We start from the raw sequence: 21,974 nt of genomic DNA on the forward strand, positions 1-21,974 counted from the left end.
GTTTCCCTTGCTGTGACTTACCTGAGTGAGATTCCCTGTGTCCCAGAAGCCCCATCCAGGTTGGGTTCCACTCTGGAAACGAGACAGCCCAAGCCTGGAGTGAAGCTTCTGTTTTCCCAGGAGGCAGCTGATGGGTCAGTCTCCCTAGCTGGCAACCTCGGTACAGCAAACTGAAGAGAAAAGTCATGTGGGGTCCCAGGACCCTCCCACCCCCCATTCATTGTAGCCTGTGGAGTCAGAAGTCAGGGTAGGGGCGAGAGATGGTACAGCAGACACTTGAATGTGTTCAACCTGGGTTCTCCCCTTGGCCCTCTGAACCCCGCCAGGAGTGAGCGCAGAGCCAGGAGGAAGCCCTGAGCTCTGCCACATGTGGCCCCCACAAAAGAACAACAGCCACAATGAAAAGAAGTCAACCTGCGTACTCATTCACATGGCTGAGTGTCCCCAAAGGTGACCCATGTGATGACCAGTACAGCAAGGTCCTTCCCCAGGGGCCACCAGGTGCTCTGATGCCACCATGAATGGCATGTCTTGTCAGCACATTCACAGGCCTCCCTGCTGTCCCCCAGCCCACCATGGACAGTCGGGCTCTTTCTTTTTTTTTTTTTTTTGCTTTTTGGGTCACACCCAGTGATGCTCAGGGGTTACTCCTGGCCTCCCTGCTGTCCCCCAGCCCACCATGGACAGTCGGGCTCTTCCTTTTTTTTTTTTTTTTTGCTTTTTGGGTCACACCCGGTGATGCTCAGGGGTTACTCCTGGCCTCCCTGCTGTCCCCCAGCCCACCATGGACAGTCGGGCTCTTTCTTTCTTTTTTTTTTTTTTGATTTTTGGGTCACACCCGGCGATGCTCAGGGGTTACTCCTGGCAGTGCTCAGGGGACCATATGGGTTGCTGGGAATCGAACCTGGGTCAGCCACGTGCAAGGCAAATGCCCTACCCGCTGTGCTATCACTCCAGCCCCAGTCCAGCTCTTTCTGCTTGTTACCTGGTCTCTGCCGCACCTGGTGCCCTGCAGGGTGTCAAGGCTTCCACCCACCAGGAAAGTTCAAGACACTCACAGACTGAGAAAGCACAGGGGCTTGTCCTCCTCGATTTGATTCTGGCCTTTCAGTTAATACTGTTTCCCAAACACCGCATTGGGCCTCTGATGGCCTCCTCCGGGAATCTCCAGGTTGAGCGGCTTTCAGAAACTAAATCATGCTTATCGGACGCGGTTTCTTGGTGATTCTGTCATCTGGAAACGTTGTTTATGTAGCAGAGGTCAGAAGCTTCAAGTACGGCTTTAATGAGCTGCAGTGCTGTTGGCGTGGCATTCTCCTACAAACCCAATTGCCCTTTACACCATGCGAGTAAATGTGTGTGTGTGTGTGTGTGTGTGTGTGTGCGCGCGCGCTCGCGCGCGTGAGTGCGTGTGTTTGATGTGCTGGCATTTCTGAATTGAAGCCACAAAGTGTAACCTTTGTGTGTTTGCTTTTGAAAACTCCCCATTCAAGGCTTTACGGAAAGGATCTGGCTTTTACTTAATATGATTTATTGAAGACTAGAAACTGGCTTCCCATACTGCCAAAAGCTCAAGAGAACTTACTATTTTTTTAAGGAATTTAAAATCATCCTGATGAGACCTGTATTGACGATGTGTTTGGGGAGGGTGATGTGGAAAGATGCAGGATACTGGGTTTGTGCCGCATGCTAAGTCCCTGCCAGCCTTAACCTCTTTTCGGTCACCACCGACCCCGTGACATGTAAGCGTCACTCGCCTCTTGTCATAGACAAACCACAGGAATGTGGCAAGATTAGAATCAATTCAAGACTCAGGAACTGAGAGCTGGTGGGTCTCGGACCACGACTTCACGACCATCCACCCACCTGCCACAATAACGAGAACCCCGAACCCCACCTGCCACAATAACAAGAACCCCGAACCCCACCTGCCACAATAACGAGAACCCCGAACCCCCTTTTCAGCTCTGTGCCCCCACTCCCGGGAGAGCCCAGGTTATCAGCAAATGGGAAGAGGTCTCTCATATGGCAGACTCTGAATCCTTGCAATTCACGTGATTTTAAATTTATTATTAAAACAAACAACAAATGGGCTGGAGCCATAGCACAGCGGGTAGGGCGTTCGCCTTACAAGCGGCCAAGATGGCCGACCCGAGTTCGATTCCTCCGCCCCTCTCGGAGAGCCCGGCAAGCTACCGAGAGTATTCGATATGCCAGACACAGTAACAATAAAGTCTCCAATGGAGACGTTACTGGGCCCGCTCGAGCAAATCAACGATCAATGGGAGGGCCTTTACCTTTACCTTTACCTTTATTAAAACAAACAAACCGGGGATGGAGCAATAGCACAGTGGGTAGGGCATTTGCCTTGCACTCAGCTGATCTGGGTTCGATTCCCAGCATCCCATATGTTCCCCCAAGCACCGCCAGAAGTAATTCCTGAGTGCAGAACCAGGAGTAACCCCTGTGCATCACCGAGTGTGACCCAAAAGAAGCAAAAAAAAAAAGAGAGAGAAAAACCCAACTATCTCAAGAAGCAAGTATTCCCTTGCCCCTTTTACAATTCACTGCAGAATTTTTAAAGATGCAAATCTCTTCTTGTTTCTCAAAGCTGATTCCCAGGCTGACAGCAAGAACAGCTGCTGAGTTACCACGGGCAGGGTTGACAGGCGGCGGTATCTGCAATGAGGCGTTCAGGGCGTCTGCGCAACCCCACTCCGTGTTATTTGTTCTTTCAGCTCTCTGGAGTGTGGAGTTTGCAGAGAGCTGAATCAAAATATTAGGCTGCATTCTTGCTCTGAAAATAAATAGCCAAGAGTTGTTCTGGATACCGTGTGTGTGTGTGTGTGTGTGTGTGTGTGTGTGCGCGCGCGTGCATGTGTGTGTGCGTCCATCCATCCACCCACCTGAAAATCCTATTTCAGCTGCAGATCAAACCCAAGTTCTTTTCAGTGTCTCCACTTGGCAGGTGTGAGGGCCAAAGGAAGTTTCTAAATCACTTACCGGGGTTTGCCTTTGAGCTGTCCCATGGCAGAGGAGCCTGCAGTCTGGATTAAAATGGTAGGAGGGAAGATCATAGGATGGAGAGGTGTGAAAATCTTAGGTTTCTGTCGGGCAGTGACCCCCAAAGTACAAGAGAAGTCAAGGACCAAGAGATGCTGAGAGGATGACACGCAGAGCCTCCGAATCCATGGACCAGTGGGGCCTCAGAGATTCGCCTCTTCCACAGAACAGAAAAGAACCAGGGTGAGAGAAGCGAAGCGTTCAGTGGCGGTGGGACTTTATTAATAACACTGTTTACAGCAGTTGCACTAGAACGGGCCGGACATGTCCTGTTAGATTATTCCATTTTACAGGGCACCCGAACACATTGTTTTATTGCTCTCACTTCATCCCCTTTGCCAACCCACAAAGTCGCTGCTAGGATTCAATTTCTTGCCAGATGAGAAAACCAACTCAGAGAGGTTTAAATCACTTGCCCTAGGTCACGCATCGAGGAAGGAAGTCCTTAGGCCAGTTGAAGTTAAGGTCCTATTTCTTCAACTCCGAATCCTATGCCTTGGAATGGCTTCCCTCTGTGTTGATGAAAGGTCTTCGTTCTCAGAACTCTTTCTCGGGCCCCAGGAGACTTCAGACTGCTGTCCTTTGTAACACCTGTATTTTAAAACAAAAGAAAAAAGAAAAAAAAAACCTGAATGGTCCTGGAAAATCCCAGCAGCTTCGAGTTCATTTTCCAGAAAGGAGAAGATGGGTTAGATTTTGGGTTAGGTACCCATGTCTTCCGGTGTGCCCTGGGGAGGGTAGAAGATGCTGGTAGGACCCCATGTCTCCTGACAAGGGGACAGGGTCTCACCCATCCTAACCAGACATCTTGAGAAGGGAAAAAGGTGGGTTGTCCAAGAAAAATAAAGCCCATTTTATTGAGGGAGCAAAAGAAAAAAGAGCGATTTCCCCACCCCAGATATGCAAACCAGCAATGTCCTGTATAACTCTGTTCTGGCTCATTCTTCTGCACATGGACACCCCTCCCCCACCCAAGTCTTCCTGGTCTTGAGGAGCCCAGACTGGGGCTGGAGATAGGATATGGGGGCTGGTGCTTCTATTACTAACCGCAGACCCTGAGTTAATCACTAGCATTGAAGATGGTGCCCTGAGTACAGAGGCAGGGGTTAAGCCTGAGCACAGAGGCAGGGGTTAGCCCTGAGCACAGCTGGGTATGTGCATCCCTTTCCGCACACAAAGGCCCTCCCGGAGCTGGAGGGATAGGGCAAGGGTTAAGGCACTTGCCTTGCTAAGAATTGGCCAGGTTTCATCCTCAGGACCACACGGTCCCCAGAACACCACCTGGAGTGACCTCAGAGCACAAACCCAGGAGTAACCCCTCAATAGTGCAAGGTGTGGCCTCCAAACCAACACCCCCGAGATTCCATCACTCCAGCCTCTTTCTTCGACTCCTACCTACAAACTGGATCAGGAGTTGTCACTTCTCCGGCTCTCTGAAACTCTTCTCGGTTCAGTGAGATCCAGCACAGACCCTCCATGGAGAAGTCCGTGGCCTCATCTTCTCAGATGCATGTCTTGGCTTGCCTGGGCTTCCTGGACCTCATCTTCTTATTGGGCATTTTTATCTTGCTTCTTTAACAAAAAAAAAAAAAAAAGAAAGTGGGAGCAAAATCCTCAAGTGGCATCAAAAACTGTGTGCTAAGATTCAGTCTCCTTGCCCCACCTTTATCTGCAGAAAGGCTCTCTGGTTCTTCATCCCACAGCCTCCCAGTACCACCACCTCCTTCTGGAGGGGAATGGAGCATTCCCAGTGGTGCTCAGGACTTACTCCTGGCTCTGCACTCAGGGATCACTTCCGGCATTGCTTGAGGGACCATATGTGGAGCCAAGGATAAAACCTAGGTCAGCTGCCTGCAAAAGTAAGCACTCTGTCCAGTGTACTATCTCTCTGGCCCCCAATATTTTTGTTGTTTGTTTGAGGGACACCCCTTACAGTGCTCAGGGCTTACTCCTGGCTCTGTGCTCAGGGATCACTCCTGGCGGTACTCAGGAGATCATGTGTAGAGTTGGGAATCCAACCTGGTTTGGCTACGTGCAAGGCAAGTACTTCTCCCCCTATACTAATGTTCCAGCCCTTCCAGCTGTTAACTTTTTCATTTGTCCATTAAGTGAACCTCATCCTTTTCCTAGCTGGCTGTCCTTTGAGAATCGAAGGTTTCAAAACATAGGCAAATAAAAGGGGTCATTTATTACTTGAAGGCTTAATGTAAATCCTTTCCCGGTAACGTACAATCATTTAGGATAGATGGTGGAGAGCCAAGAAGAAAAAGGCGATATTCTGTTCATGGGTGAGGGTATTGAGTGTATTTTATTCGGGGGTAGGGGGGTTACAGGCTGAACAATAAAGTGATGATTCTATAGACAAGAAGAAAATCTTCCTAATCTTCCTAGCTTCCTAGCCATCAAGTATGCAGACGAAAATGTTAGCACTCAAGCAATGTAGAACCACATGTGCTTATACTTTGGAGCAATTGGCTGGTTTTTATATGTAGAAGATTTTTTTTTTACAGGGTCTGATCACTTGTCAAATCTGGGCTCGGGGTGCAGTCTGATATCAGAGCTGTTCTCTCCCGGTCCCTCCTGCGCTGCAGGACTGGGTGGAAATGTGGGGCTAGCTGCAGTACTGGGTGCTTGGGAACCAGTGATGCAGCCTCGGCCTGCCTCCTTACTGATGCCTTCTCTGTCCCAGCCTGGTGCTGTGTCCTCAGGGTGCAGTAGGGAGCCGAAATATTCACAGATAAGCAGAGAAAGAAACAGGTCGTCAGTCAAGCCACAGAGCAGCTCCCCCTGGCCCATGGAAAGAGTGAGGGTGGGGGGGGGGTGGCTGGAGCAATAGCACAGCAGGTAGGGCGTTTGCCTTGCATGTGGCTGACCTGGCCGACCCGGGTTTGATTCCCAGCATCCCATATGGTCCCTGAGCACCGCCAGGAGTAACTCCTGAGTGCACGAGCCAGGAGTAAACCCTGTGCATCGCCGGGTATGACCCAAAAAGCAAAAAAAAAAGAAAGAAAGAAAAGAGTGAAGGGAGACAGCTGGGGAGAAGCAGGAGGGGGGCTGCTATTTCCCCTCCATGAAGAAAGTGAAGGGGAAGGGGCCGGAGTGATAGTACAATGGTTAAGGCGCTTGCCTTGCATGTGGTCAATGTAGGTCTGATCCCCGGCACCCCATAGGGTCCCACAAGCCTCGCCAGGAGTGACCGCTGAGCACAGAGTCAGGAAGTAAGCCCTGAGCACTGCTAAGTATGGCCCAAAAGCGAGGAAGAAGGTGGAGAGTAATGGGGTCGGTGATCCACTGTATTTGGAGGTGACCTGGAACAGCTTCTCTGGGAAGGTGGCATTTAAATAGAAACCCAAACATCACATGTCAGTTTTACATGATTTGGGGGGGGGCACAAAAAATGAAACTTGTCCGTTGAGCCCTGAAGACTTCCCAAGACTCAGCCAGTTTCCTCCTTAAGACAGCCCACATCAGCTGCCCAGTCAGGAATATGTTCTGAGCAGGAAATGGACTGGCGGCAGTTTTGCTTTGCCAAAGGTCAGGCCACCCTGAATATCATCTGACACTGCTCGGGAGAAAAACCTTGGATACAAACTACTTTGATGGGGTGAGATGGGGGCCGGAGTGATAGCACAGCAGATAGGGCGTTTGCCTTGCACACGGCTGACCCAGGTTCAGTCCCCGGCATCTCACAGGGTTTCCCCCCCTCCCCCCGCACTGCCAGGAGTGCAGATCCAGGAGTAACCCCTGAGCATCACTGGGTGTGACCCAAAAAGAAAAAAAATTAAAATCTTAAAAAAAACAACTTTTTTAAAAAGGGGCCAGAGCAATAATGCAGCAGGGAGAGTGTTTGCCTTCCATGCAGCCAACCCAGGTTTGAGCTCCAGCGTCCCATTGGGTCCCCCAAGCACCTCCAGGAATAATTCCTGAGCACAGAGCCAGGAGTAAACCCTGAGCATCGTTGGGTGTGACCCAAAAAGCAAAATAAGAAGAATAAAGAAAAAGAAAATAGATGCCTGTTGCTGGCTGGTGGAGGCCCTCCTGAGCCCTCCTGCCACGGAGGTCTAAAGAAGTCCCTAAATGTCACTGAATTTGCTGTTTCATACCAGAGAATTGGTCCAGGGAGGTCAGACACGTGCCTCGCATGCTGCAGACCCCAGTTCAACCCCCAGGGCATGGCATATGGCCCGTGGATCACTGCCAGAAATGATTCCTGAGCACAGAAGCAGAGCCAGGAGTAAGCCCAGATCACAATCAAAGACAGCCCCTACCCCCACCGCCCTGCCCACCAACAGTACTTTGAAGGTGCACATTTCAAAAGAAGTAATAATAAAAGGTTAAGGGTTGGCTGGCCAGGAAGATGGCTTCAAGGGCTGTGTGCATGTTGCACGTGCCAGAGCCCAAAGTTCGAAATCCTGTACTGCACAGTCCCCAGAACAGCATTGGGTGTGCTGCTACACACAGTATTTTGGGGTGGGGGGATTCAAAAAACGGCCTCTTTTCCTTTCTCCCCAGCTCTGTGACTCTTCCACTGGGGCCTTCTAGTCTCAGTTCCTATCTATGTCCTGGGTTGGGGGACCAAGGGGCCTCTGCACCTCGAGAGAGATGAAGCTGGCCATGTGACCCCTCTTGGGCCCCTGAGCATCCCGGGAGTAACTGATTCCACCTCGGTGGCATCTCTGCCTGCCCCTGCTCTCTCTCCTCCTCCTTCCTTCCCGCAGTCTGCCTTTCCCTTCCCCAGAGACACAGGGTGTCTCCTGGTCCCACCCAGAACACTCTCTCTCCTCTGCCCAGTGGCGTCCTCGACCCCAGCTCTAAGCACTCGTTTCCCCCGTTTGAACAAAAGCGCCACCACTGCATCTCCTGGGCCAGCTTGCGGCAAGCAGAAAGGATTCCAGATGCTCACCCCTCCGTTTTCACACACTCAGACAGCCCCCGGACAGCCGGAGTGAAGTCCTAAACAGTGCAGTGCAACGTTTCCCTGACCTAATCCCCCCACCCTGCCCCACCTTGCTTCCCAGCCAGTGGCCCCTCTAGGGCCCCGCAGATGCTGCTTGCTTGGTAGAGCTCAAATCTTGCATATGTGAGATCCCAGGTTCACTCCCCAGCACCACCGGCTAAAGCACCCCCTCACAGTGCTCCCAAACACCCCCCAAGTGAGGCCCCTCCAAATACCAAAACAGCAGTTATTTTTATTATTACCCCCAAATAACAATACATGCTTGCTACTTATATTTTGACAAACACAGCAAAGCGTAAGAGAATCAAACAAAACAGCCTGTAAAACTCTTGCCCCTGATTACACACACATGTAGGTATCTAGTTGATGGGAGGAAAAATTACCGTGTGCACTGTTTGCTAGGAATTACGTAAAACTTGTCTCTTAATATTCTTCCACATCTGGGAGGTAGAGACGAGGCAGCAGGTAGAGGCACTTGACTTGCATTCCGCTGACCTGGCCTCAGTCTCTGGAACTGCACAGGGTCTTCTGAACCCACCAGGGGGGAGCCCTGAGTAAGCCCTGGTATGCCCCCTCCCCCAAGAAAAACCAAAAAACCAAACCTAAGCCAACATTTCCCACATCCCTTCACTTGCATGGTTCTTTTCCAAGGGGACTTACGTAATCCACTCCCTTCTTAGTCTAGAGTTGGTTCCGAGGACTTTCTCTCTCTCCCTCTTCCCCTTGTAACAATTCTCTGACATCTTGCATCTTGATGGCCCGACTGCAGGAGACTAGAGGGGGCATCAGGTAAAGAGGTCTTGGAGGAAGTGACATCTGTCAGACTGTGAGACAGCAGGCGGTAGGGCGGAGGGGTGGGGTGGGGAGGGGGCCCGTGTTCCCAGCCTATGGATCACCTGTGCTTGGGGGTGTAGACAGCAGGTGAGTTTGGGGAACTGGGAGCAGGTGTGCTGGGCGTTACGTAAGGAGCAAGGGGTTCTGGATGTGGGCAGGAAGACCTGTTGCCCACTTAGCAGGGCCAAGTCCCAAACAGGCTGTGGGAGGCAGGGAGCAAGTGTGGGCGTGATGGACCCCAGAGGCCACTGTCCGTGACTACTATGACTGCGAGCTGCTCCACAGCTCTGCCAGGGCTGCTTTTGACACCATGAAACAAATCAGGGAGAGGGAGAGGAGGAGGAGGAGGAGGAGGAGGAGGAGGAGGAGGAGGAGGAGGAGGAGGAGGAGGAGGAGGAGGAGGAGGACCACCTTTGGAGAAGACCGCCTTTGGATTCTCCCGCACGGGGCATCATTGATGTCAACATCCTTCCTTCCCTCCCCAGCTCTAGCAAAGGGATGCCTGCTGACTTGGATATCCAGGTTGGCTTGGCTCACTCCTCCCTGTTCCGGGAGCCCTGGAACAGTATCACAGTGGCGAAGGGTTGAGGTTTCTTGGGACTCTGGAGTATCCTGCCTGAGTACAGAACAAGAGGGGTGACCAGGTTCTCGTGATTCCATCCCCCTGCCCTCTCCTGCCTCCCCCTGCCTCCCCATGCTCTCCCCTGCCTTTCCCTGCCTCCCCCTGCCTCCCTCTGCTTCCTCTGCATCCCTATGCCCTCCTCTGTCTCCCCCTACCTCCCCCCTGAACCGCCCTGCCTCCCCTGCCTCCCCTACTTCCCCTGCCCTCCTCTCTTCCCTGCCTCCTCTGCCTCCACCCACCTTCCCCTGCCTCCCCTCTGCCTCCCCCTACCTCCCCCTGCCTCCTCTGCCATCTTCTGCCTTTCCCTGCCTCCCCCTACCTCCCCCCTGCCTTCTGCCTTCTCCAAGGACACAGCCTGAGCAGAGCTGATCCAGGCTGCACCTCCTGAGGGCTGATGTCTCCATTTAGAGAGTTCCCGAAGCTAATGGGCAGTGACAGCTCCATTTGAAAAACACGGAAACACTTAGGGAGGCTGGAATCTGCCCGTCCGTAAGCAGCTTATTAGCAGGGAACTCACGCCCCACCGTCGCGTGCCCCCTTGGTCAACCCCATCCTCCGACTCTGTCACGGAAAGATTGCATTGTTCTCCGGGCCCACGGGGGCTGCCGGGAGGGGAGGCCGCCAGCCGCCAGCCCCAGCCGCTGTTTCTCTGGCTCCCTTGTCGCTGCCTTGCGGGGAGGCCCCAGCTGGCTGCTGCCTTCTGGAGCGGAGGGCGCTGGAGGCTCTGTGAAGCGTGCTCAGCCCTGAGAGAAAGATGCTTTGGAGCTGAGCTCTCCAGCTGCCTGCACCAGAGGCCTCGGGTCCCCCAGACCCAAGACCAGACGAGCACCAGGAGGGCTGCCCGAGAACACCCCCTCTTGTCCAGCTGTCCTCTCACCACTGCCGTCACCTTCTACTCTGCTCCTAGCTTGTTCCCCCTGCTCGTGCCCTTCTCTAACGCCCCATGCACCTGCTTCCTCCTCTAATTGCCCATCCTCTGACTACCACCTTCAGGCTAGCTCCTGCTCCTCTTCAGCCCTCACCCTGCAGAGCCCAGGGCACGCCTGTATCCTGCATTGCCCCTGGAATCAATCAGCAGCTTCTCAAAGATGAGCCAAGTGCTCAGTCCAGTCCCTCCTGCACACACACAATCTCTCTGTCTCTCTCTGTCTCTCTGTTTTCTGTCTCTGTCTCTCTCTCGCTCGCTCACTTCAGGCAGCTCTGGACAGAAGTCCTGGGTCACCTTTCTTCCTCTCGTAACCCATACCTGACTCATTAGCAAAATTTGCCCACCCTAAATTCAGAACAGACCCCGCCCCCCGCCTCCTGATGCATCTCCCCATTCCTCCCGACCTCACTCATCTCCAAGCTGCTGACCTGGGCGCTGAGTGCAGTCGCCCAACTGGCCTCCATGTTCCCAGCCCCTCTGTTTCATGTCCAGCTCGTGAGCATGTCCAAATGTCAGTCAGAGCACGGTGGTCAGCTCCAGAATCCACCTGTAGCTTTGAGTCAGCCAGGATGGGAATCCTCTGCTCGGCCAGTGAGATCCTTGTGATCTGGCTTCTTGCCCGCCCCCTATCTCTCCCCCAACCTCCCTCTCCCCCAGCTCTGTGGGAACTGTTCCAGCTGAGCTTCTGCCCCCAGGGCCTTTGCACATGCAACTCCTGTTGCTTGGATGTGTTTCTTCTGACACCCCACAGCTCCTTCCCTTCCCTGGAGAGTCCCAAGGTCCATTCCACGCACAGCACCCTCTCGCCCCTCATCCTGCTTTGGCTTTATCTTTCCTAGGGTCGTTTCTCTCCCCCAGCATTATGCTCTATCTTTTCACGTCCAGTCACTTGCTCTGTGCCTCCAGCCGCCTCTCTTCCACATCCCAGGGACCGGGTGCCACCTGCTACCCACAGGGCTGACACGATGTCAGAACTCAGTGCACACCACCTAATGAGAAAACAAGCTAACGGGAAGAATCTGCACGGTAATCCTGGCCAGGAGCTTCCATTCCGTCCTGCTTTGGGTGTTTCTCCCCCCCCCCCCCCCCCCCCCCGCAGTGGCCGGCAGAGCTGCTGTTCGCTGCCAAGTCATGATCCTGTGGCTGGAAGTAACTGATTTTCAGAGACCTGAGGCCAACAGAGCCAAACAGTTGCCACCATTAGCTTGGGGTGTTTCTTCATCCTTTGGCTTGTTGCCTTTTCTTTCCCTCTCCTTCTCCTCTTTCCTTTCTCTTCCTCCCTTTTCCTATCCCATCCTTCCCTTCCCTTCTCTCCCCTTCCCTTCCCTGCCTTCTCTTCCCTCCCCTTCCCTTCCTTTCACTTCCTTTCCTCGCCTCTCCCTTCCCTGCCCCTCCCCTCCTTTTCTTTCCTTTTGTTCTTTTCCTTTCCTCCCCTTTCCTCTCCTTCCCTTCCCTTCCCTCCCCTCCCCTCCCGTCCCCTCCCCTCCCCTCCCCTCCCCTCCCCTCTCCTCCCCTCCCCTCCCCTCCCCTCCCCTCTCCTCCCCTCCCCTCCCCTCCCCTTCCCTTCCTCCCAAGCAGTGCTCATAGAGCCTGGGAGTTCCGGTGATTCTTGACCAAAGGGGCCATAGACCCAAAGCAGGGCCCAAGGGTGCTCAGGCTCCGAAACTCCAAGGACATCCAGGCGCCCCCACCCCCACTCCCGTGGTGCTGGGGACAGTGTGGTGCCGGTGTCAACCTGGGCTGCGTGCAGACCGACTGTTGTGCTGTCATATATCACACCCTTTACATTCCTTGGGAGATAAAAACAAGCCTGTGTGAATGCAGTTTTGTCGTTTTCAGCATTGAGAACTTGAGCGCTGTGAGCAGGCCTGGTTCGTGGGGAGGCTGCTGGCGGAGATTTGGGGAACGGAGAGCCGCAGGGGGCTGCCACTCTACTGTGTAGTCACGTTGCTTGGCATCAGGCTGCAGCCATCACAGGCCTTAGCCCCTTTCTCCTCCTCACGATCCTCAGGGGAGCTGTGCGGATCACCCCCGGTTCAGGAGGGAGCTGGTCCTCGGGGTTACACCGAGGGAAGACGGGCCCACATTTGAGCCCGTCGGCAGAGCATGCACGGTGCCCTTCTTGCGTGGAACCACTCGCCCAGCCCATGGCCTCTTTCGAAGACAGAAGCCCGGGGCTGTTCCTCTCTGGGGCTAATCCCCAGCACCCGTGCCTGGTCCTCATTCCCCAGGGCTGCAGAGCTAGAAAAAGGGCCCAGTCGTGCATTTCTGGCTTTCGGCTTCCCTTCTCTCGTCCAGCCAGAAACTCTTCCAGTGGCAACTCCAAGACCCGTTATCAGAGATGCTCCTCCTGGCCCCTTTCCGCTGGGCCAGCATCTCCTCCTGGGTTGCCTCTGGCTCTCTTCTGGCTCTTCTCCCACCACTCGAGAACAGCCTCTGGGGCAGCTTTCTCAGTGAGCAGGGGGAGTCACTGCCCCTGTGTGTTAGACAGGAAATAGATATAAAATACTTAGCGTGTGTCAAACGCCTAGAAAGGGATCGTGGGTTTGGGCTACTGTGGTTATCCTGTCCACCCTTCTGTATTTTCTTCCTTATATTTGCTTTTCAAGACAGCCCTCATGAGCTCCAGAACCCATGCTTAGTGTGTGTGTGGTGCGGGGGTTGGGAGGGTGGGGTTGGGGGACTCCCAAGAAATGCTCAGGGTGCCTGGGCCCCCTCCCGGTGGTGTTCAGCCAACTCGGCGAGTGGTTCCACGCAAGAAGGGCACCATGCATGCTCTGCACTGACAGGGATTAACTGGGCCACCCCAGTACTACTCAGAGGATTGTGTGGTGCTGGAGATCAAAGCAGGGTTGGCCACATACAAGACACCTGGTGCTGTGTCCCCAGAACCCATGCCTCTAACTCCCTCAGCTCCTTCCTCTTCTGGAACCTCAAAGAAATTGTCATCACTGGGCTGGAGCAATAGTACAGTGGGTAGGGTGTTTGCTTTACACGCGGCCAACCCAGGTTCGATTCCCGGCATCCCATGGGGTCCCCCAAGCACCACCAGGAGTGATTCCTGAGTGCAGAGCCAGGAGTAGCCCCTGTGCATTGCGGGGTGAGACCCAAAAAGCCAAAAAAAACCATAAGAAAAGAAAAAGAAATGGTCATCATTCTGAATTCTCCCTCCGTCATTGTCTCTCTGATGGAGAGAGCCACATTCTCTGACCCTTCTCCATCATACCCCCAGCCTAGCCACCGTTCTTGAAAACGGCTCCTGAACTTGGATATCATGCCAGACAGACACTCGGTGGGCCGTCAAGCCTGTGGCATCTCCTGGCACCCTCATCTGTGCCATCAGGATGCTGGAACTCACTTTGTGAGCTCACTGGGAGTTTTAAATATGGTCCTGTAGCTAAAGGGACTTCAGGGTGCCAGGCAGGAAGCAAATTGCGTGAAGATGAGCTACCTTGGGTATCGAGGGTTGCAGCTGTTCCTGTGTTTGTAGGCTGGGGTTTTCTCCTGCCAAGGCTATCTTTGAGATACTGTGGGGTGTGGTACAGATGGGTTGACTGGTGAAGAACGAAGAACACCCCATTAATGATGCTTCTCTCGGGACGGGAACTAGCATGCACTGGTATGTGTGCGTATGCATGCATGTGGCACACACCTGCCCCGTCATCTCAGACCCGCCGACCTTTTCAATCTAAAAGGCTGGCAGGATGAGTGAGAAATGGCACTGGTTTTCCCCGTCAAGGCTGACCGCCTGCCCACACTCGACTGTCATCCCACCGGGAGAAAGGAGGGCCGAGTGCCCAGGCGACCTTCTGAGGGGAAGGTCAGTGATATACCTGGCTACCCAGGGCCAGGCAAGCGGTTGCCGGGACCTTGCAGGTACCAGTCCCGGGTTCTCAGTGGACTGGACTTTGTCAACCCCTGTCTTCAATTGAGCTGCAAAACATCAATCGTTCCTGATTGAGAGCCAGACGGCGGCACTCTGAGGCACGATACTGGCGTTGCCCAGGTGAAGTATATCCAGAACATTATAGTGTGTCTTGTGACACATAGAGCATTTCCGGTATCATCTCTTCCAACAGACAAGCATTAGGCCAGCTCCTGGGGGCCAGGGGACCACGCACTGCCACCATCTCATGCCTTTGCCATCTAACTCCCAGCCCGCCCAGAGAGACTGCAGGGGGTGGGGGGTTGGGGGGGGCAGCTCTGGCTGAGTCCAAGGTCATGTGCCCAAGGTCATGAGAATTTTGCATTTTCTGTTGCTCTCATTTCTGATCACGGACACGGCCTCTCTGTGTGAGGGGACGGGAAGGGGTTGGAGGAGACCACGCCCAGTTTTGTTTGGTTGTTTTGGTTTTCGGTTGGTTTCGTTTTCCACCCACCACCAGTTCTTTTCTTCCCCTCTCATAGTGTGGGCGAAATGCTGAAAACTTCGACCGGTTTTTCACCCGCCATCCACCCGTCCTAACACCTCCCGACCAGGAAGTCATCAGGAATATTGACCAATCAGAATTCGAAGGATTTTCCTTTGTTAACTCTGAATTTTTAAAACCTGAAGTCAAGAGCTAAGTAGCTGTGTAGACTCCGTCCTTCATTCTGTCATTCGAGCGCAACGGCTACCGTGGTGACATTTTTTTTTATTGCAAACTTGCATCCATGTTTTCTTTGCTGATGAGACTAAAGTGACCATGTTTCAGAACCCAAATGCCCTCAGGTAGTTTGGGGTCTCTCAAGGAGATGGACTTCTGCAGATGGCCGTGTGGAAAATGCTGCTGCATAATTAACACATTATCTGAGCCTTCTTCCAATTTACTTTCCCCAGCATGTCAGCTGAATAGGTCCAGTGGGGACAGAAAAAAATAAAAATAAAACGCCTGCTTGCTTTTTCTTCTTTCTTTTCCCCTCTCCTGCTCCATCATTTTCACGTATTCTTTCTAATTCTAACCCTCCAAGGTAGATGCTTCCTACCCCAGATTGCTTGCAGGATTCTTCCCGCTCTAGACCTTAGCTTTGCCTGTTCTCAACCGAGTATGTGGTTGCTTTGACTTGGAGGGAATTCCTCCCTCCTGCCTAGTTTGGAGGAGACCCCCCCACCCCCAGAGCTTTGTCTGCAAAGAACATGCAAAACAAACTAAAAAAAGTAAAATTGGATTTGTTATTCTTTTCAACTCAGAGTTATGGAGATGATGGAATAAAACCCCTTTAGAGATGCCAGGAGTCAAGGACAGTGAGCTAGGATAGTGGGGGAAGGCTCTGACCTCCGCAGCTGACCAGGGTTCCAGCCCCGGCACCTCATAGGGTCCCCCAAGTTTCTTTGGGAACCATCTCTGAACACAGAGTCAGGAGTAAGCTCTGAGCACCAACTGGCTTTGGCCCCCAAGCAAAAGCCAAAGCAAAACAAAAGCCAGGAGTGCTTTTCCCAAGTTTCCAGCAATGGAAAAACTCATCACAAACTCAAAAGGCAGCCAGCTTAGGTGTGCCTCCATGCTACCAATTTCTGAAACTCTCTGTCCCGGGGTCCCTTCACCCCAAACTCCCGAGGAAGGCATTTGGTGGCTTTCTGAAAAGACATGGTCACTCTAGTGAGGCCCCCAAGGGCTGTGGTTTTACATTACATTTCAAACTTTATTTGCTTTGGGGTTTTATTTCTGTTGTTCAAATGCTAAAGAAAAAAAGATAAGAATAACTCTCTCTGTTACACGTGCTTTGCAATCCGTATCCGAGTGTTATTAACCACTAGGACCTTCTTGGATTCCCAGAGAAGCCCGTGGCTCCGGAGCCTGGCAGCTCCCCCGTCTCCCAGGCGGATGGGCTGCCGTCTGGCTTGGTTGCTGGCTTTGCAAAGCTAATGAAGTGCTCTGAGAAAGACACCGTGTCCTGAAGTACGGGCTGCTGTATTCTTCACTCTGATGTTGTTTTGCCAGATGTTCATGGAAATGTTCATTTGTACTTGCATCTCTGTTATGTGCCATTTTTCTTCTAGCATCGAGACACAATAAACAAAAAGAAAACAAAAGAACAAGGAAAGAAACCAAGAAGAAATGCCATTTCAGTGGGGGGAGGCTCTTTTTGAAAAATGTGGACCCAACCTACAAATAGGGTCTCCTGAGCTTTGGGGCAGAAAGGAAATGAACCCGGAGCTTAGTCTTGGCCTCACTGTCCCAGCCAGGCAGTGAGGCAGGAGCTTTGGGCCATTCAGGGCCTCCTTCTGGCCCACAGTGGTGTTTCTGGAGCCCACACAAAGCGTGGAATAGTGCAAGGGCTCCAAGCCCACATCCCCACAGTGTCAAGATGAGGGCCTGCTAGAAGCACTCCTGGCCCCTATGGTCTTCCTTATCCAAACTACTGTACCAGTCTTCTACTATCTAGCGAGTAGCTTCCTGATCCCCCAACAGCCTGAGGAAGCCCCCTGGGTGAGAGGGGAACCCCATATCTCTTTGAATGGAGAATAACAGGGCACTCCCCCTGACCTCCCACTGCCTCCCCTGCTTTTCAGACTATCTCAGGAGCATCCTTACCCCACAGCGAGTGACTCCTGCAAGGCAGCAGCAAGACTCTCTCCAGCCCACCCAGGGGATTCTGAATGCCCAGCGGTGGTCCACTAGAGCAAGATGCCTGAGATTCAAGCCTCGTTCCTTCCTGCCCTCTAGCTTCTCCATGCTGTGGGCTCAGAAAGCACCCCACTTCTGCTTTGGGGTAGCAAGCAGACTTGGGAACACCTGGCTGGGTGCCTGAGCTGATAGGTTGAGGAGTTGAGGGAAGGAAAGCGCCTGGGCCCAGACCCCCTTGCTTTCTTCTTGGGGAAGGCTGTGACTTGCCCAAGGTCAGCTGTGTGGCGTGCACTCTCTGAGTGTGGATCTCACTGCTCTTTCCCTGGCGTCTCTGATGCCAAAAGAACCAGACCCACTCATCAGCCAGCAGGCATTCGGGGCCCTTCTCCTGGCTGGTGGGTCACTAAGCCTTCCTTTGAAGGCACTTTCAAGAAGATCCGAAACCACGGGCCATTGACAGATTGAGACTCCGTAAGAGAACTATGTAAGATAGAGATAGATAGATGATAGAATGTATATATTCTGCTCTCTATGATTCCCAGATAACTACCATTATTTTTTCAAAAGTTTCGTTTGCAGAAATAGGCACTCCAGCCAGAGTTTCTATTCCCCTAACTCATCTTGCTAAGGCTTGGCCCCGAGACCTTTGGCAGAGCTTAGGGATGGAGAGGGCTCTTACTGTTTTCTTTTCAATCAACATTTCAAGTGCAACGAGACCAGAAGGCAGACCTGTCAACATCTCTAGTGCCCATGGGCTACTTGGCACTTGTGTCCTAGAAGAACAGTATTTTGATGATGATCCCATTCTTTATTCATTCACTCACCCAACACTTATGGGACTTCAGCTGTCTGCCAGCCCTGTGGTGGGTCCAGGACAGCAGTGCGGGGGCAGGGGGTGGGGTGTGTGCAGACAGAGACAATGCAGGAGGCAGCTGAGTGAGTCTGGGAAAGCTGCTTCCAGGAAGGAGAAAGCTATTGCAAAGCTTTGGCACTCTCTCTGCTTCTCTGCAGACCTTAGGTTGAGGCCAAAAGAGAAGGTGCCATGGAGATCCAGATTTCTAGGGTGGATGGGGAAGAAGAGCGAGACAAGGGGGTAGCTGGACTTCCATCCGGAAGGACAAAGATAGTCTCAGTGCTTGAACAGATACATCGAATCTGGAGATTTAATAGAGAAGGATATTTGCTTCGGGAGAGGGAACTGGTTTTACAACTTAGTTTTGAGCTTCACCTCTTGAGGTGCATCACTCAGATTCCCATAGGCCAGACCCCACCCCCTGGCCTTCCAGATCACATCCCCCAACTAGACGCTGTCTGGCTCTTGGACCCCTAGTCAGACTTAGACTGTCTTCCCAAAACCACTTAAAAAATGTTAGGGGTTGGAGCGTAGCACAGTGGGTAGGACATTTGCCTTGCATGCGGCCGACCCAGGTTTGATTGCCAGCATCCCATACGGTTCCTCGAGCACTGTCATGAGTAATTCCTAAGTGCAGAGCCAGGAATAACCCCTGTGCATTGCCAGGTATGACTCAAAAAGAAAAAAAATTGAAAGTAAACAAGAAAATCCAAAGAAACATCAATAGTCCACATTAGCTCTCGCTAATTGTCTACGAGAACCAAGAATCTTTTTTCCCAGTTTAGACTTCTCACTCACCCACTTCTCTCCTATGAAACAGTGGCCCAGGACTCAGGTTGACCTCCAAAGCCAGCAAGAGGATGATGGTGAAAAAACCGTTGGATTTGGTACCCTCTTCTCATGTGGTTTCAGATGTAGAAAGGAATTGCTCCAACAAGGAGACCCATTCTCTCCTACCTCCATGGGGAAAATTGGTATTTCCTCTGGGAGATGTGCCCTCAGGATAAAGCCCCCAGTGGCCAGCCCTGATTGGCTATGTGACTGGTTGAAGCCCGAGTTGGTCAACATCAGCACTCCAAATGGGGTGAAGACTCTCAAAACTGAGTGTTTGGCGGCCTTTGCTGGACATCCAGAGGCAGAGAAGGCACATGGGATCAGTATTATCAGGGGATATCTGGAAGGGGTCACCCATTGGCCTTACACCTTGATCCCCAAACATAGCCCTACCACTATCAAATTGTGAAGGGTCCCTCCATGGTTCAGCCCATCATGTGCTCAAATGGACAGTGGGAACTACCCACATCAGAGAGAATGCTGGGAGCTAACGGTACCAGGTGACATTGTTTGGCTGTAGCTTGTGGTCTCTGCCTTGAGAGCATCTCTGAGTTGGAAAAAGCAAAAAGGTGTCTCCTTCTTGAGTCTTTGTTCCCTTTCATTCAGTAGACACTTAGGATCCTCTGCAGTGTGCTGAGCTCGGTTCTCGGTCCTGGAAATGCAATGCCAGCACCGCAGACAAGGACCTGTCTGTCATCATCAGTGACAGACATTTCTCAGAACACTGGCAGCTCCTGGCACCATGAGAATTGTGAGACGGAGGCTAAGGGGCAGCGTGCAGGGTCTTAGAAGGGCTGCAGAGGCAGTGTTAGTGGGGGAGGGGTGTCTCTTGGGACGCCGGAAGGGATACATTCCATATCTGGAAATGCACAGGCTAGACTGACAGAGGGCAGGAGAAGCCCGAGCAGAGCAAGTGGGGGCCTGGCAGAGGTGACTCCACCCAGCAAACAGTTCAAGCAGCATTGTCGCCTGTTCCTCTCCAAGGGAAGGCCACCTTCCTGAAGTGCTCTACATTCCTTGCACACATCCCATATGACTAAATGGGGAACCCCCTCAGACAGCCTGCCACTCTCCAGGGAACAAGCAATCAGAGGGGATGACTATACAAGACCTTTTGGCATCAGAGGATGAGCTCCCGGTGAGAAATCCTTGTCTGTCCATGTCCACTGGGGCCAGAGGCAGCCAATGGGCCAGTCTTCACAGACCCACTCTCTTTCCAACCCCATATGCAGAGTCTGCCAGGCAACCTGTGCATTTCAGCAAAGACCAAGCATTACCCTTAGTTGTCCTATGACAGACCAGCCATCATCCTCCCAACCCCCATTCCCCATCGGGGGCAGTGGGGAAGAGGGGGGAGATAAAGCACTATCATGATTAATAATGGTCAGATAAAAAAAATTGCTGACCCACTGTGCTATCTTGGGCAAGTCACTTTCCCTTACTGCACCTCAGTTTCCTCCTATGCCTGATCACGTGGGGACAGAGAAGGACCCTGGCTTTTCCTTCCCTCCTCAGGATGGGGGTGATGAGGACAGGAAGAGGACATAGGCTGACAAGGACCCCAAAGAGGCATGAACCTCGTATAAATGCACAGGGATCTTACTCCTTGTCCCCATATTCAGGGCACCTGGGAACCCCAAGCTATAGTTCATAAGGTGCGGTGAATGCCTGAGCCCCTCAAAAAAAGAAATTCAGAATAGCTATGAAACTAGAATTTCTTTAATATTGGCATATTTTGAGCTGTGGGTTTCACTTCTTCTAGTTCATTGATTACCTACATGCCCTGAATGTTCTTGCAGAGGCCCTGGCTGATGAAGACCCAAACTCCATCGCAGGGGTGGGTTTCTGGGTATGCCTTTTGAGCCCTAGAGGCAACAGGCCACCTGGGGTGGACAGTGATCTGCCAATTCCTTTAAGCAGTGCTCTGACTGCTCCTCTGGCCCTTCTGCCCTTCCACAGCCGAGCACTTGTGGACAACTACTCCTCATTTTAAAAGAAAGTGGCCTCCTCGCCACAGGGGCCACTGTTGCATGCTTTTCTCCTGGACACTCTACCCAGTGATGAATTGCGTGATCTCATACTTGGCAAGAAGTCATTTCCAACTCAGTTCATCTCAAAGCCAAAGAGAACAAAGCACATAGGCACAAATCCTTTGATAGTTGTCTTTTCAAAGAAAAAAATCTATGGTCTCCTTTGTTTTCTTAAGAAAAGTACCACAAGATTTCTATCCCAAAGCCAAGGCCATAATGTGAAGCTCAAGATTGCTGATAACATACCCTCTAAGAGTCGCTCCAGAGCATCAGCCTCGGGTTCCCTCTGACCTGGCCATCTGACGGCATCAGACGCCCCGGAGTTGGCATGTCTTGGTTCCCATTTCCTTCCTAAGCTGTGTTAATGTGTTTACTTTCCATTTGGCAGAGAGACAAGCGAGATACCTCCAACTTCGACAAAGAGTTCACCAGGCAGCCTGTGGAGCTCACGCCCACTGACAAACTCTTCATCATGAACTTGGATCAAAATGAATTTGCGGGCTTCTCCTATACTAACCCCGAATTTGTCATTAACGTGTAGGTGAATGCCAACTCTGTCCTCGTGCCGGGAGGCTCAGTTCCCTCGGCCACATGTATGTACCAGTTCTAGTATTCTGGGATCCATGGTGTGTGCACAGGCATTCAATGTGGGGAGGGCTTGTCCTCGAAGGCTTTTCTTTGTAATGTAGAGCTTGCTAGTTTGTTTTCTACATTGAAAATGTTTAGCTTAGAGTAAGCGCTTTATCCAACGATAGAGGTACCAGTTTCCAAACTTCCAGAAACTCATCCATCCAACAGACAATGTCAAAATTCCCATGTCTGAGCCCAAAATGCTTCCGTATTTGTAATTTTTCAAGTCAGAAGCTGATGTTCCTGGTAAAAGTTTTTACAGTTATTCTACAATATCTCCTTTGAATGCTAAGCATGACTGGTATTTTTAAAAAATTGTGAGTAAGCTTTGCAGTTACTGTGAATTATTGTCTCATGGAGGAATTTTTTTTTTCGTTTAAGAATTGATATGATTAAATTGAGTTAATATATGCACACTCTCGTTTATATGTCTGCTTTTAAATAGACTCTGGTACAGAGGTTACAAGACTGGAGAGCTTTAGACTGATGTAGTCAGTAGGTGAGATTTGTTTCACATGCACAAAATGTTAATCAAAATCACTGTCCACCTTAAAGAATGGGGTATTTTCTATAAGCTTCCCAGCTACCAGAGTTACTTGGAAACACATGAAGCCTACATTGCTGTGTAGAAGTAACAGAACTGAGAAGTGACTGTCTCCTTAAAATCAGCGTGTG

At 51.9% G+C, this 21,974-nt stretch overlaps 1 protein-coding gene across 2 annotated transcripts in view; it reads left to right on the forward strand.

The window, feature by feature from the left end:
* Positions 1–21,713, forward strand: part of PRKCB (protein kinase C beta) — a 338,310-nt gene extending 316,597 nt beyond the window's left edge. Inside the window, exon 17 of one of the 2 annotated variants that reach the window (XM_056138779.1) lies at positions 14,812–15,569. In XM_056138779.1, the coding sequence (XP_055994754.1) occupies positions 14,812–14,970 (159 nt within the window). In that variant the 3' untranslated portion in view covers positions 14,971–15,569. Of the gene's footprint in view, positions 1–14,811; positions 15,570–21,057 lie in introns of those variants that run through there. The other variant, XM_056138780.1, reaches the window with a different exon arrangement.
* Positions 21,714–21,974: the final 261 nt, after the last annotated feature.

Source organism: Sorex fumeus, unplaced genomic scaffold (assembly GCF_029834395.1).
Source record: "Sorex fumeus unplaced genomic scaffold, SorFum_2.1 ptg000130l, whole genome shotgun sequence".
In the NCBI taxonomy this organism is placed as follows: Eukaryota; Metazoa; Chordata; class Mammalia; order Eulipotyphla; family Soricidae; genus Sorex; species Sorex fumeus.